General features: G+C 41.9%; 1 protein-coding gene across 2 annotated transcripts in view; it reads left to right on the top strand.

The window, feature by feature from the left end:
* GAS6 (growth arrest specific 6) overlaps nt 1-13,307 on the top strand; it is a 50,232-nt gene extending 36,925 nt beyond the window's left edge. For both annotated transcript variants that reach the window (XM_085881297.1, XM_085881296.1), the window contains 6 exons: nt 82-237; nt 349-529; nt 1,236-1,396; nt 6,013-6,123; nt 11,740-11,830; nt 11,929-13,307. In XM_085881297.1, the coding sequence (XP_085737423.1) occupies nt 82-237; nt 349-529; nt 1,236-1,396; nt 6,013-6,123; nt 11,740-11,830; nt 11,929-12,077 (849 nt within the window). In that variant the 3' untranslated portion in view covers nt 12,078-13,307. The remainder of the gene's footprint in view (nt 1-81; nt 238-348; nt 530-1,235; nt 1,397-6,012; nt 6,124-11,739; nt 11,831-11,928) is intronic.
* Nucleotides 13,308-14,682: the final 1,375 nt, after the last annotated feature.

The following is a 14,682-nucleotide window of genomic DNA, read 5'->3' as shown; positions in this document are numbered from 1 at the left end:
AAATATACTCTAAAAATGATGAGATGGTATTTGTGGCAAAGTCAGTACTGTCTGTTGGTGAGATTGGGCCTTTGTTTACAGGTTGTGGTGGAGCGGTTGCGCAGGCAACTCATCGTGAGGGTGGCAGGAGAAGAAGTGATTAACATAAACCGACCAGATGATGCACATAAAGGCACAAGTAGAGTAGAGATCGCTCTGGGTGGTCTCACAATTTCCACTCCATCACTCATTCGCCCAGTGAGTAATGCTTCTGGGAGAATTTCTTCCCCCCCCCCCCCAAGCCTTGCATTTCTTGTTGAGAACATTTTCGTGAGACCATTTTGGACTCTGTGCATACTTGTTTCACAGCTCCCCTTAAGATTGGATGGATGTATGCGACAACTGAGCCTCCTAGAGCAAGACACGAGCTGGCTCTCTCAACACATTTCTGAAAACCCTTCCCAGCAATGCTTTTCTGCAATTGAGCTCGGGTCTTACTTCTCTGGCTCAGCCTACATCCATCCGAGACGACAAAACTACAGTGATGTTGGTAAGTGCAGCTCACTTGAGTATCAACAAATTGATTCTCTCCAGTTGTACCGTCACTCGGTCTTACTTCACTTGTACTGTAGGGCTGGTGTTGGCTTAACGGTTAGGGTGGCTGCCTTAAGATCTTAGGACTTAGGGTCTTGAGTTCAAGCCCATCAATGCACTGAATTATCACCACGTGGGTTGACTCAGCCTGCCATCCTTCCAAGGTCGGCGGAATGAGTACCAGCGTGCTGGTAAAGGGGGACATTGCATTAGCGGCACAGCCGCGCCCCCAGAAAACGATGCAGCCAAGCAGCCACACGCTGCATCCGAATAAATAAAACCTATACTGTGTCCTTCTGTCTTTGAACTCTGAAGCATTACAACCTGAAAATTTTCCACTTGGCCAGCTTCCTTCATTTTGTTCTCCTCCTCTCCCCCAAAACCCCACATTTGATGGATGTGAAGGGAGACTGCAAGGTTCCAGAAAGTGGACCTCTGCATGAAATATGTTGTTGAAAAAATTATTTATTCATGGAAAACACATAGATAAAATGTTCCGTAAAGTACAACGCATATCTCTTTAGTTTTTTTTAAACTGCATGGTTTTCTATAAAAGCTTATTAATCATTTTTTTGGGGGGTTTTTTTTCACCAGATAGGTCAGTGTCATCACAGCTACATCTGCATTTGGAGGTTTTCTTCTGTGCTCTTATTCCTTAACAGGTGATATTTATGAGTTCAATCCTGCTTGGAACTTGCAACTGGCCATGGACTTTCGGACCATGCAGCCCAAACCTCATTCCGGACTGTTGTTTGCATTAGTGCATGGAAATGAAGTCCCGCTGAGCCTGTCCCTGCAGCCGACTGATAGAATAGCGATGCAAGTATGTGTTTGCATGTACTTACGTGCATTATCTTTTTATTTTTTTTTATTCGATACATTATCACGGCTCATGGAAGGGAACAAAAGGGGAGAGGGGACACATTGGGGGTGAACAAACTGCACACAAGCTGAATGAAACGCAGCAAGAAGTTAGCATTGGTTCATATTTTGCATCTACCAGTCTTGTGAAAGACAACCACTCTCATGTAGTTTAATTTTTATTTTTTTTATTGTTTTCTTGATTAAATTTGCTTATATATTCACATGTACGAACAAAAACAAGAGTTGTAAGAGTAAATACCGATTTGTGTGTTGGCAGGATGGCCTTGAGGTATGTTCACTTGCCTGAACTATCTAGCCTGGATTTGAGTCTCGGCCCAGATATAAACTGTCATCCCGGAGTTTCACAGGCAGGGTGTTTCGTCAACGTGTGTGTTGTCCCTCGGATGGATGTAAAACTGGGTGTCCCATCTGCTAGCATTGGTTGGCGGCCGTTAAAGATTCCATGGTGTGTTTTGCAAAGAGGAAGCGAGCTATCGCCGGCATCATGATTTGATTACAAAATCCTCCTCTGACCAACAGGGGGCACTGCTTTAGCAGCACAGCTGTGATCCCAGCAAAAGATGCTATCCACAGCCATTTGCTGCGTATTAAATAAGGAGAAGAAGATAACAATTTGTATGTTTGTGTGTATCATGGGGTACGGTAGTACTCGATATGTCGGGATGGGACGGGAAAATATGGCCGCCTCATCAAGTGTGTACAAAATTATTTGCTGAAAAGGTACTATAGAGTGAAGTCATAAGCTTTTAAAAGCCATACCTTTTATTCTCAAGCATTTTCACAACTAACAAGAATGAAAAAGACACCAGAATACATCACTGAAGTACCAGATCGAGAGATCGCAAAATTGTTCATCCACCGAATTGTTGATAAATGTCATCTCGCCTAGCACAACGGCTGAAGCAACTACCTTGATTCTGATGAATGGAAGTGACATTGGGATTGTCAAAAGACAATGACAAAAGACATTGTCTTTTGAGTATTGTAGCCATACCATAGCAAAAAAAATTATTGGATTTTCAAAATTGATACCACCGGTTGAAAGCCATTTACGCATGCACGGAGTGAGAAACTCTCCCTTGAAACTCACTGTCTGCTGTAAAGTCTGTCATGACGTGTAAGGAACCACAAAATGCCTAATTTACGAAGGAAAAGGGCTCAGGACGGTCTACTGATGCTTTCATTGATGTTCACAGGGAGTCGTACCGGTTATTGAAAAGAGCGTTCAAAATTCACCTTTCCATATACCATATGCATACTATTGTGCAGTACCTCCTCCTTATGTAAATAGGTGTGATCATGTGACCCCTTTATAAGGCATCTATTTGTTACACGTACACAGGGTAGGGAGGGAAGGGTGTGGAGCGAGGAAATTGGAACAGGAGGGAACAGTATAAGAATGGGGGTATCTCTATTGTGTACATATAGGTAGGAAGTAAATTGAGAAGATTTAAATTGAGGAAAAGAAGAGTATGTAGGATGATGGAAGAAGGAAAGGTGGCGAGGAGAGCTTTGGATAGAATAGAAGGGAAGGGGCAGAGAAAAGAGAGAAGGTAACGAAAAATTCTGCCATATTGGCATACAAAATAAATCGAAGACTCCGAAAGTGAGGACAACAGGGAAGCAGAATGTCTTAAGTGGAGACAGAAGGGACGGGGATATTGGATGAGATATTAAGGAAACTAGGGAAGGGACTTGTATGGGAGATATCATTGAAGGAGGTGGGGGTCGGGGGGGTTTCCCATGTAAACACACCGCAAAATAATTTACTGGATCATGATGTCATTGGCATCCAGATTGGGAAAATAGAGTTAAACAAATCAATGAAAACATTTTTAAAAGATGGAAAAACATAGGGATGGACCAACCAAGAAATATAGGAAGGAATGACGAGGTGCCTTCAGAAAGCATCCACACCCCTCGACTTTTGTCACATTTCCTTGTGTTACGGCATGAATTTAAAATGGATTCAATTAAAAATTGTCACCAATCTACACGAAACACCCCATAATGACAAAGTGAAAACATGTTTTTCGAAATTTCTACAAATTAATTAAAAATGAAAAGCTGAAATGTATTGCAACAATAAGTATTCAACCCCCTGACTCAATACTTGTAGAAGCGTCTTTGGCAGTATGCCTGGTGTTTGGCTTAACAGTTAGGGCGGCGGGCTTTGGATCCTTGGGTCCTGAGTTCAAATCCCACTTGGCTGTTGAATTAATACCAGGGTTAAGTCGGCCTTTCATCCTTCCGAGGTCGGCAAAATGAGTGCCAGCATGCTGGTATACTGTGTCGGAGTGGCGACCCATCCAGGATTGTGCCCAATAGCCAAGGAGACTGCTTAAGCAGCACCAACGCTCTACACAGAGCATGGTCCCAATCTCCTCCTTTGGCAGTGATTACAGCTTCAAGTCTTCTTGGGTACGTCTGTATCAGCTTTGCACATCTGGATTTGAGGATTTTCTCCCATTCTTCCTTTCAGATTTGCTCATGCTCTGTGAAGTTGGATGAAGAGCGTCAGTGAACAGCAATCTTTAAGTCTTTCCACAGATTCTCAATGGGATTCAAGTCTGGACTTTGGCTTGGCCACTCAAGGACTTTCACATTCTTGTTCTGAAGCCATTCCAGTATTGTTTTGGCTGTATGTTTGGGGTTATTGTTGGAATGTAAATCTTCACCGCAGTCTCGGGTCTTTTGCACTCTGAAGCAGGTTCTCCGCAAGGATTTGCCTGTATTTGGCTCCATTCATTGTTCCCTCCATCCTTACAAGTCTTCCAGTCCCTGCCACTGGAAAGCATCTTCATAGCATGATGTTGCCACCACAATGCTTCACGGTAGAGATGGTGTTAGATGGGTGATGAGCTGTGCTCAGTTTCCATCAGACGTAGCAATTTTGCGTTCAAGCAAAAGAGTTCAATTTTTGTCTCATCAGACCACAGAATATTTTTCCTCCTTCTCTGAATCTTTCATGTGACTTTCTAAAAACTTCAGGTGTGCTGTTACATGTCTTTTTCTCAGGAGTGACTTCCGTCTGGCTACTCTCCCATAAAGCTGAGATTTGTGAAGTGCTGCAAAGATGTTGTCCTTCCAAGAGGTTCTCCTATCTCAGTCAAGGAACTCTGTAGTTCGGTCAGAGTGGTCATTGGGTTCTTGGTCATCTCCCTGACCAAGGTCCTTCTTGCCCGGTTGCTCAGTTTGATTGGACAGCCAGCTCTAGGAAGAGTCTGGTCATTTCATAGTCTTTCAATTTCCTAATGATGGAGCTCACTGTGCTCTTGGGAACTTTCAACACACGGGAAATTGATTTATACCCTTCCCCAGATCTATGCCTCCTCACAATTCTATCTTGGAGTTCTACGGACAGTTCCTTGAATTTCATGGTGGAGTTTCTGCTCTGACATGCACCGTCAACTGTGGGACCTCATGGAGAAAGGTGTGTTTCTTTCTAAATAATGTCTAATCAATTGAACTGGCCACAGGTAAACTCCACTCAAGTTGTAGACATCTCAAGGATGATCAAAGGAAATTGGATGGACCTGAGCTCAATTTGGAGTGTGATAGCAAAGGAGTTGAATATTTATTAACACAAGACATTGTCAGCTTTTCATTTTTAATTTTATTTTTTTTAATTTCTAAAAACAAAAAAAAATTCTTCTTTGACATTATGGGGTATTATGTGTGGATCGGTGTCAAAAAAATCTCAATTTAATCCATTTTAAATTGAAGCTGCAACACAACAAAATGTGTTTTTGTAACAACACAACTGCAACACAAAAAACTCACAACTGCAACACAAGTCAAAGGGTGTGACTACTTTCTGAAGGCACTGTACGTTAATTTGTCTGTGAGAGTACATCTTGGAAAATTGCATCATATAACGCATAAAATCGCTCCATGCTCCTAATTTGAAAACTATAGCACTTACAAAAGTGATGTATCCAGTGATTCGCAGGTATTAAGATCAGGCTATCAATGATATGAGTGAGGAAAGCGTTAAAAAAATAATAAAAAAGGGAACTTAAAAGGCTTTATCTTTAGGAAACCGTTGCGGCCTGTTCCAAGTCAATTAATTTTTAAGCAGGCCAGACAAAATTGCGGCTTAACCAAGCGATGTGACAGAGAGAGTGCTGATCAAGATTGTGCACCACCATCTTGGTAAGGCTTTTTTTTGGTTTTGGTGATGAGTACCCCCTAAATCATCTTCTAAAGGGGTGGTTACATGTACTTAAACACAAAATTTTCATTCAAGTACTCCCTTGGAGTTCCATTGGTATGCATGTAAAGTTTGGGGAAGCTTGGTTTCATGGTTTTGGAGTTATGGAGGAGACTGACTGACACATACACATACATACATATTCATTATTATAGATTTGTGTTTTTGAAGTACTGTAGGAATCCTAAGAAAGATTTGGACTGAAACGACGACAGAAAAATCCCTGTCCATCTGCCGATATACCAACACCCACCAACTCTCCTCCCACCGCCACCCCCCCCCTCTCCCCAATCCCTTCTCCCATATAAACATTGTTTTTCTCATTGGCCCATGGAATGCAGGCAGTGCAAGTAACAACAGACAATGATGTCTTACTGAAGATTACATGGTTACCGGATGCCACATGGCATTCACTCAATCTTTCGTTATCCTCTGGCCAGCTGTCCTTGAAGGTAAGGATTAATTATTGGAGGTCACAAACAGAACACTACATGATGATATCTGTTATTTACTAATTTTAATTTTTCTACAATAGTGGAGAAATTTGCTTATTTTGCTTGACTTCGCAATTGTTTTCCAACGGACAATCATCAATGCTTTAAGTGTATGTATAAATGTTGGATTTGAATAATTGATACATTACAGCCAAGTTTCCCGTATAGCTTACTCGGCTCAGCAGTGTAAGTGTCATCATTGCATTGGTGATGATTTCTTCAGTTTTGTCAAAATGGTCAGTACAAATATCTCTCTGAGCTGTAAACAATGGGTAAGTAAACCGTTTCACTGGATGATGTCTTTTGTGATTGTATAAAGTGCCAAATAGTTTGCATCTGCACGTGTCTTTGCTTTTTAATCACGTGTGTTTGTGTATTACCTTTTATTTACTGGATCCTTAAAATGTACAAAAATCGTCGTTAGAAGAGGTTCATCATTGCAGGTAAAGAATGTAGTTAGATTTTTCCACATGACAAACTTGTGGGAGCATTGGACTGAGCAGTAGATACATCTTCCACCAGAGGTAGTAAAGTGGACATTACAGTCCATCAAAAAACGCACTCAGATCTATAAAGGAAAATCCATCTTCAGGTAGTTTTTCAAAAAATAAACATAAAGAAAGTATTCGATTTCTATTGAACAACAGCTACGTTACATTCGACAACAGGATACTCCAGCAAACAGTGGGGATTGGATCCGGCACACTTCTTCGCAAATTCGTTCCTGCACATCTACAAGTCTGATTGGGTCCACAACATGAGCAGGAATTAACAAATATCTGCAAGAAGGTGTGGAAACAAATTTATATTCATTGATAATTTACTGGCAATTAATTATGGGTTTATATTTCATCAGCTTCACGATGATATCGATCCAAACGAGCGAGAATTAAAAAATGAAAACCAGACTCAGAATTCAGTTTCCTTTTTAGAATTACAGATCGATATCACGAATATTAAATTTCACACCAAAGGCTTCCATTCCATATTGTAGGAATGCCACAATCATTGGACAGAGACATATCTAGAAAGCTCTTCAACAGTACAGGTACAAGGGAAATAATCAGGACACAAAGCAACCACAAGCAGCAATTAACTTATCAATAGATTAAATCAGCTGGTGAGACGCATGCTAATATAGGGAGCTTCGGATTAAAACAGGTATTCTTGGTCACAAAATGACACCAAATGGAATTTAATAAATGTGGTAAAAACATTTGATGGAGCATTCAAATAAATACATTTTAAAATATTTTCGGTAGTTGCTCGGCAATGCAGTAGAGCACGTGGGAAATCCATTAAAATGACAGTTTCTGAATTTTTGAGCAGCAGCTCGGTTTGTTGGGGGAAGTAAAATGGATGTGCCGAGTATTGTACTTGTAATATGCAAGATATGGTGTTAATGTATTCATAGATAATTTCACGTCATGTATGTATTGCTCTCAGATGCTCAGGTGTCTCATGTATGCGTGGTATGATAACACATGAAAGCTTTCACCAAGTAAAGGTAAACATCTGTGGATGGGGAATTAGAGAGGAAGTTGAATTCCCAAGTCAAATCACTGTCTGGACATAGCTGAGGTCATGTATCTACTAATGTGAACCCATGGCGGAGGTTGTAGATTCATCGCTTGAAGAGATTTTTGGCAGAGAGGGTTGAAACCTCGATGAAGGATTGAGCCGAGCTGATGATCCAGGCAGTCGGAAAATGGGCTATAAGCAACTGCAGTTCTTGTTTTCTTATAAATAAATGTTGTTCTTACTTTAGGCTTACAACTATTTTGAGATGTACAATTCAAAGTTATGTCCAGGGTCTTGAAGAATTGGTATCATTTATAACATAATTTCATTATTCTCAGCCAAAAGGGAAAGTGTGTATAGTGTGGTGTACGAGATTTCTTGTCGATCTCCTTTTACAGATTACATGATAGGTTGCCATTTTTTACCTGTAGTATAATTCTTGATTCAGTTCCATTAGTAACTAGAACAACATGCGGTACAGCGCATACCTCCACCAGGCTGATTGGTATGCATTTTGTATCCCGCTGAGAGGCTGGATCTGCATCCAGCAGACCTTAACAAATATCTAATCGGCTTGTTCTTGTCACATTCCCAAATCATCCACCAAGTGTTGTCATAATGTCTCCATAACGTTTTGAGATATTGTGACATTTGTGGGGTGGGTTGAGATATCGCAATAGAGTAGCATGGTCCTTGTACGAGTAGTTAGCCTTCTCGATGTATAAGTCGGGAAATGTCAGTTTAAGAATCGTCTTGTTTGCATGTGCACCATATAGGGGTGGTGCGAGGAAATAATTACTTTGGGATTATGGTTAAGGAAATTGTGTGTGCACAAGGTCAATGTGAACCTCTACCGGGGGGCATCGGGAGACTCGGCACGAAAGAAGTAGTGGCTGAGTTGTGAACACCTTGAGGGGCGAAACAATGGATTTCCTGGGAGGGGCGGAGCGTTGCCCAGAGAGAGAAAATGGAGGAGCTAAACAGGCACTTTATCAGAGAGTTGGAGATGACAGAGTGAGAAGCCTGAGGGGAAAACGATCGACATCTGAGGGTAGTTCGCCAGAGCGTTAGAGACTAGGAGAGTTGGTCTGAGGATAACGGGAAACACGACTGGGAAAAAGACTGCTAAGGAGAATCAAGTCTGAGCTTTCTCTGAGGAGGTCGTCCAGCCTGCCTGCCTCTGCCTGTGTTCATCATCCTGCCCATCACCTCATCATCCCTCACCTCGTCATCATCGTCCTCGTCCCTCCTCACCTCCGCTGCCACCAGAGCTGAGTTCCCCTGGTTTTCGTTCCCTTTTCTCATGTCTGTGACTGAGTCTGAGTGTGGTGCTTAGTTCCTCAGATTTATTACCAAATTTGACATAAATATTTATTATTATCGATTCAGTGTTTTGTCTTCCCTATGCCAACCCACTGTTATCTCCTGCATCACAATTACATCATCCCTGGTTCTTTCTATTGTTTTGGGTTATGGGACATAAACCCATTGGTTTCAAAAGCTGTAAGGTTTCTCATCTCTCCTCCTGACCCTCGTGCGCCTCTGAGGGAGGAAATTGTCAGTTTGGCTCATCCGCCCAGCGTCTGTGTTAATTGACTTGGATGTGACAATATCATGCAAGATGTCGTTTTTGGTCCTGTGTCTCAATGGTAAAGAATCGGTTGCACATTATAAAAATTCTCAGATCCGGATCTTCAGCAAAACTGAATCAATTCGTCCTTGTCACACGCCCAACTTGTCCACAAAGTTTCGTCTGAATCCGTACACAACTTTTTGAGATATGCTTCTCACAGACAAACAAACTGGGGTCAACCCTTTGGTGGGGGAGATGACAAGAATGGCGCTCGGTAGAGCACAAACCTCCGGCAGGCTGAACATTTTGTTTTGTAGCCCACTGATAGGTCAGATCTGCATCCAGACCTTAACCAAAATCGAATTGGCTTGTTCTTATCACTTACCCAATTCATCCACCAAGTTTCGTCCGAATCCGTCCTCAACGTTTTGAGATATCGTTATTGGCCACATCTCTCAATGGTGAAGACTCACTTAAAGGATTCTCGTGTCCGGATCCTGACCTTAAACAAAATCGAATCAATTGGTCATCGTCACACACCCAATCTATCCACCAAGTTTCGTCCGAATCCGTCCATAACCGTTTGAGATATCCTGCTCCCAGACAGACAAATATACAGAGGTGAGTAAATCACCTGCATCCACCTTTGGTGGTGGAGGTAATTATATGCAATATCAAACTAAATATAGCATCTGTAACATGGTCAGATGGGGGAAAGGTGTCATAGTGTTACGAATCTGGAAGCCATCGCACACAACAGACAGCAGCCCCCGCAGTTCAGTTATTTTGATGAGTATGTGTTTATAGTTAGGGTCCTGTCCTTCTGTCGAATGGGTTAATTTCAGGTGTGCGCTGCGGGTTTCTTTTTTCGTCAGGGTTTTTTTTACAACAACAACAACAACAACAACAACAGCGGCACCGTCGCCTCGCTCCACCGACGCCATTACGCACGTGGCCTTAGGTGAGGAGGTAGGCGGAGCTCCAATCAACTCAGATCGGGACTCCACCCAGAAGGGTGGGAGTTTCCCCGCCTACCGTGGGCCTGTCCAATGAGGGATGGCCAGCGAATCTCGCGACGCAACCGTCCAATCAGGAGGCGAGTGGCCAGGGAAGAAATCCCTCCCACCTCAGGAGAGGCTGATTGATCGGCGTGTTCTGTCTGGGTCTGCCTCGCCCGGTGTCGTCTGTTCCACCTGGAAGCTCTTTTTGGCCTTGATCGCCTGTTGCCTCGTCGTCTCTCGCCTCGTCCGCCTTCGTGCTGGCTGGCGTCCGTCGCTCTATCCCTCGTCCCTGGTGCTTGGTGCTGTGTTGGGGCGGTGGGTTCGAGTCTTGCCGAGCCAGTTCGACCAGACCACACGAGACGGACAGGTGCAAGTGCAGACTCTTGCCCTCAGCTCGCCTTCCCTCCCGAGCTGAAGGACCAAATAAAGGCCGCGGCCACCATTTCGTGTGTGTGTGTGTGTGTGTGTGAGTGTGTGTGTGTGTGTGTGTGTGTGTGTGTGTGTGTGTGTGTGTGTGTGTGTGTGTGTGTGTGTGTGTGTGTGTGTGTGTGTGTGTGTGTGTGTGTCTGTGGGCCCAGTCTATAAGTAGCAATTGTTTAAGTACCTTGTACATTACTTGTCTTCCTTATTGATAGTCGGTTTAACTCTGCTCTTTTTGTTCTCCCCTGCCCCATTATAAATAAACCCCGATTGTTCAATGTACCAGCTCGTTGTCTGTCACTTTCTTTCATTGGTTTAGCACGGTGCGTATTGGGAATTAGGGAGGCCTTGTTGCTGTAATTATTAATTTGGACCGACGGATCATGGTAATCCCCGCTCGATTTACACCCGGATCGGGCTCGGTAAACGGCTCGTTCCGCCCGAAGTCCGTCGAGTGTGTGGTTTTCCCTGGTAGTTAGACGACGTGGGAACTTAGGTGTATTGAAATTAGGCAATTAACCCTACCCCACGCCGTCAAAATATTGGCGACCACGGTCCGCTAAGGGACCCGTGACCTTTGGAGTTATCCAAGGGTTACAACCTTACAATTCCGGGTGTTCGGTGGGAGACGGCTCTGCTGCTCCACCTGGCGGCCGTTCCTCGCCACCAACCCCCGGCCCACAACAATAGAACGCCTCCTTTTTGTGTTGGATGTGAAGCTGGCTGTCCTATCTGCTTATACATCTCTGGATGCTGAAGGCACTTCAGTTTCTTCTTTTTTTGGGGGGGTGGGGGGGACTCTCTCCAAATTCCAAAGTCACTGCAATGAATGAGCATGACTTTTGAGTCAAATTTTGCCTTCCAATGGATTATCCTGAATTGCAACTTCTGTGACAGCCCCATGAAGCCACTTGAATGCACCCTTAACATCAGATCAGATCACATCAGTCAAATTTTGCATTTGCCTTTTCTATCGTTGCAATAATGTGAATAAGCAGTCTGCTTTTTATTATTAATGTAAGCCAAGTAATACTGTCTTCTTCCTTCTATCTTCGTCAGTTGGACTCGAGAAGTCTCCAGCTCCCCGTACCTTTGCTGTATTCAAAGCTTCCGTCCCCTGCAATGCAAACATTCTTCGGCGGCCTCTCAGGTTTTAACCCCTCTGTTTCCTCGTTTTTGCCTTCAACCTCTAAAATATATAATTGTACTGTGTGATATTATACAATTAATAATGCGATTTTCCTGCAGATGACGTTGCGATGGAAGCGACACCAGTAACATTCCCATTCCACGGCTGCCTGCGCAATGTTGTGCTCAACGGCGAGGAAATAGAGTTCCCCGCATCATCATCACCAAAAGTTACATCCCATTCCTGCCCAATACTAGGGCAGGCGTAATACGCATTCAAATTATTGGGCCTAAAGTTGTATGTGATACTTGCTGCATGTAACTTGTGAAAATTGCCACAAATGCATCAATGGACCACAGCATCACCACCTGCTTTCTGTTGTTGTACCATAATGTGGAGGCAGGATTTAGCTCATGAACATGAAGAATTAAAATACTTGGGGAAAACAACTCATGGATTCAAAGTTCCATGTTTGGAAAGCTGAAAGGCATTCTTCATCACAAGATCCCAAAGTAATGGTACCAATTCAACTTGTAGCCACAAGACCTTACTGATTTATATATTACAAGAATGAGGTCATCCACATATTACCTACACAGATGAAGGGAGGGGACTGGGTTCATAAAATAAGTTGAGAAAAGGGAGGACAGGGGACAAAAAGAAAGGAATGTGGAAAAGGGGTTGGTAGGGTTGGGGGTGGGGGCGGGGATGTGAGGGAAGAGGAGATCAAAAATCCCATCATTCAGCATATGATATATATAGATGGCCCCATTCCGAGCAAGGAGGATGGCCGTGCTTAGATTTGAATCTGCAATTATATTTGAATTTTTAGTTGATTTGTATATTTGAAAGCAAGCTTTTTTGTAGTAGTTGTTGTAGTCGTAGTGGGGAAAAAACTACCTTGGTTAATTTGTATCTGAACAAACCCTTTGCCTCAAATTAATATGGACAGATCCTGTCATCATACTGAGCTCGGCCTGTTTTGATACACTATAGCTACGGCCCAACAATGTCGTGTTACTATGATCATCTCATTTGCTTCTGTTACAGTTTGGCTTATTTAGATGGTGAGTGAAAACCTACATGAAAGTTTGGTCAATTGAGAACGTAACAAGATAGCTCATCGCACCGTCTGAACCGAAAATGGTCACATTGAATGTTTTTCGCCTTGCAGTAAAGCACCAGGCCCTTTCATTTTGCTTCAAAAATTTTCAACCGATTGTTTGAATACTTTTTATCAGTCGCTGGATGCTTGAGTAATTGTGTTGTCTATTTCTAAGAGTTGTTGTGTAACCATGACATTATTATCAGCTTTTATTTTCTATCATGAATAACTGCCCAATTGATGTACTTTATTTTGATAATGCTGTTCTTGCATGTTAAGCTTTGGTTTTATTTTCTTACTTTTTTACATGCACTTTGGTGAAATTGGGTTAAATATTTTGTGCTTTCACTACAATTTTAAGTTAATTTTCAATAAATGTTGCAAAAAAACAAAGCTACAGTTTACCAGTTACCAATGCCTGTTATATTTTGTGGAATGGTGATAGTGGGGAAGTGAACCAAACCTGATTTATTTTCTCTGATGTAACTTTAAACTCCAAGTAAAAAAAATAATGGATTAGGTTTTTAATTTTACTCGAACGTTCTCATGTAAGGATAAACTTGGGTGGGGGTTATCCATTGATTTAGAAAATATAAACTAGTTCACATCCTGGAACATCAATTTCAATTTCGCCAAGACCTACATTCTTCCTTTGACAAAAAGACATAATTATTCTGAAACCATCGTCCGGATCAATTTTGGTCTCTCAGAATCCTTGTTGTCCCTATTTAATACCACTTCCTTGGGAAGAATATTTGGCAAAGGTAATAAAGCAGATATTCTGGAAAATTGCTCTAATTGGTGGAAGGTTGACTCCAATCCTTGAGATATTGTTAATTCCTTCAATTCTTATTTTACTAACATTGGTACATCACTCGCTAATAAAATCTCACCAACTAACATTCACTTCAGGGACTATTTGCACAACTCCAATGCATCATTCTTAGCTCACCTGTTCGAAGAACAGAGAGTTATAGTGATACCCCCGGCGTGAGCGTCAGCATCAGCGTGAGCATGAAAATGTTAAAGTTTTTGGTGCAAGTTATTTCCTTTCTAATGTTTTTATCTACCACACTATTTTTTTACTGATTACAATATACAAATACATATATTGCTTTAAAATTATTTAGATCAGACTTCACTGCAATGCTTTATAAAAAATATTATTAGACTAGTCTTTTAAAAACGATAAATGTATAAACAGGCGAGCATTGGGTGGCTTTGACATCAACTCGAGTTATTTTCCTTGTTCCAACAAATTATTTTGAAATAATTGAGATTGACAGTAAGCTCAGTTGTGCCACTAGTTATGGCTTTTATGAAATTTGTTCTTCATGTGATAAAGTCTGTCATATCTTTTATTTCTCACCCCTTAGCCAAATATATTCAATCTATCTTTTCTTCCTGGTTCTGTTCCTCCGACTCGATCGTCAAGCCATTCACAATTACAGATCCTATCTGCTCATCCGTGTTTTTCTAAAATTTTGGAGAGACTTATTTATAACCGTGGAACCAAATTTTTCTCTCAATTTTAACATTGTTTTTGATCAGCAGTTTGGCTTTTGTAGTAAACACTCTACAGATATGGTTTATTCATTTGACAGATTTAATATTTTCATTCCCTCTCTGACGGATTGTATACCACTGCGGTCTTTGTTGACTTGTTCAAAGCCTTTGATATGATTGATCATAATATTCTTCTCTCCAAACTTGATTTTTATGGTGTTCGAGGTTGTGCTCTTAAATGGTTTAAATACTATCTTATGAC

This window comes from Eptatretus burgeri, chromosome 5 (assembly GCF_056783735.1).
Source record: "Eptatretus burgeri isolate ZD-2024b chromosome 5, Ebu_testis_v1, whole genome shotgun sequence".
In the NCBI taxonomy this organism is placed as follows: Eukaryota; Metazoa; Chordata; class Myxini; order Myxiniformes; family Myxinidae; genus Eptatretus; species Eptatretus burgeri.
This window is presented reverse-complemented; position numbering and strand designations above follow the sequence as displayed.